This window comes from Pundamilia nyererei, unplaced genomic scaffold (assembly GCF_000239375.1).
Source record: "Pundamilia nyererei isolate P.nyererei 1_Seehausen unplaced genomic scaffold, PunNye1.0 scaffold00472, whole genome shotgun sequence".
Classification (NCBI taxonomy): domain Eukaryota; kingdom Metazoa; phylum Chordata; class Actinopteri; order Cichliformes; family Cichlidae; genus Pundamilia; species Pundamilia nyererei.
In genome coordinates this window covers 114,711-116,554 of record NW_005187873.1, presented here as the reverse complement: position 1 = coordinate 116,554, position 1,844 = coordinate 114,711, and the positions used below count along the sequence as shown (strand labels likewise).

Sequence of the window (1,844 nt, the reverse complement as noted above, 5' to 3'; positions counted from 1 at the left end):
CTGTCTGTAGTGGTCATGCCAAGTGACAAGAAAAACCTGTGTCTTTAAGGGGGTGGAACCTGTGGTCCCAGACTCAATGATGAGCAAATAAAGAGAAAGAAACAAAAGCAATTAACAAAAGAGCTGTTGTTCATTTAAAAAATAAATGTAACAAAATTATTCAGAAAGGTGTCTAGTGGTGTCTTGTTTTAAAAGGTAAAAACTAAGGCAAGAAAAAAATAGTAAAATAGACCCAGCTGATTGCAGATATGTACTTACCTACTTATTTGTGGAGGCCTAAAATAAAAAAATAAAAAAAGAGAAATAAATAAAACTTTTTTTAAAATGAATGAGAAAAAGAATTGCTGTAATTACAGGAATATTCATTTAAAATGATTTGTAAAATGCTTTTTTTAAGTTCTAAAACATTTTTAACTGAGACTTTAAAGCTTTATGCATTTGTTATTAATATTAGATTTTTTTATTTTATTTATTTCATCCTGGGAATTCCCTGTGACTAAAACGAATGATAGAAAAATAAAAATTAGTAAAGTAAAAAAATCCTTTTCAGAAAACATGCTTTACATGAAGCACGTGCGTTTAACAGAAAAACGGTGTTAAAGGGTTGGCTTTTTACTCACTCTTTGATCATCAGTCATCAGTCATTCCGAAGTCAGTGTATTTCCCACGGTCCCACGTTTCAATTTCAGTGTTAGAAAAGAAACCGCTCGGCTGCTGGGGCTGTAAACAGAAAAATTCCCGTGAAGCTGCTTCCACTTTCCTGAGCTGCAAAGGCGCTCTGAAGCTCCACTGCCGAGCAGCAGCTTTAAGTCAGGGAAGCAGCCCAGCTTTAACAAGCGCGTTCAGCCAACTCAAGTTCCGTTCACGACTTTCAAAATAAAACACAAGAGGTTTTTTTCACCACCTTTTTTTCTTTCTTTTTTTTTTTTATATGGACTAGCCCATCTCCTGCCTGACTCCAGTGTATGTGAAAAAAAACACGTCAGCCCTGACTCTATATAATTTCATAGACCAGGGTTATGCCTAATATCCCCAGGCACAAAGGAATGACTGTGCAGGTAGAAAGGGCTGTAAACTCCTCAGGGTGGGATAGGAGCTAAAAACACATGAGTTAGACAGTAAATGAAGTGATGATCTAAAGCCTAGTGAAGTACTAAAGCCTACTATTGAAAAATGAATATTTTGAACTGGGAATCGGGGAGCGCTATTGTCTTGAATTCACTTTTATTTATGTACCACTGAACTCATAAATGTCAGATTTTTGCAAATCATACTGATTTTATTTTCTTGGGGGTAAATGGATCACCTATTTCTGGGACCACAAAGGAGAGCAAGTATCAGTGGTAGGATGATGTGGCAGCTGTCAGACATGCAATGACTCTTCTAGGACACTTAGGGGAAGAGAGTTGCTTGAACCAAGAAACAGAATGACTAGACTAATGGAACTTCTTACTATCAACCAAATGTCTACTTTTTTCCATCTGTATTTTCTGCTACTACTTTATTAGTCAAAAGGAGGAGGAGAAGTAGCAAAATGCCTTTGCAGAAAAGAACAAATATCAAAAGATGACAGTCATGGGATCTGAGCATGTTGTGTTCATCGTTTAATCATTATTAAATTTTCAGCAGTAGACTCTAAACCAGTGGTAGGCAACCTTTTTGATGATGAGAGCCATCTAAAATTTCCTCAGAAGTCAATGTGCCATATAATTGCATTAGCAATAAATATAATAACCCTCTATATCAACAGTTACACACTATATAGAACAACTTTATAGAATTATATTTGTTCGCAGATGTTGGCAGCTATCAGCAGGTTTCACAATGAACACACCCGAAACTCT

General features: G+C 36.1%; 1 protein-coding gene across 1 annotated transcript in view; it reads right to left on the bottom strand.

The window, feature by feature from the left end:
- The window catches only part of opn5 (opsin 5), a 67,213-nt gene extending 66,424 nt beyond the window's left edge, over window positions 1–789 (bottom strand). The window contains exon 1 of the mRNA XM_005753862.1: window positions 621–789. Coding sequence (XP_005753919.1) covers window positions 621–638 — 18 coding nt within the window. The 5' untranslated portion in view covers window positions 639–789. The remainder of the gene's footprint in view (window positions 1–620) is intronic.
- Between the last annotated feature and the right edge of the window lie 1,055 nt (window positions 790–1,844).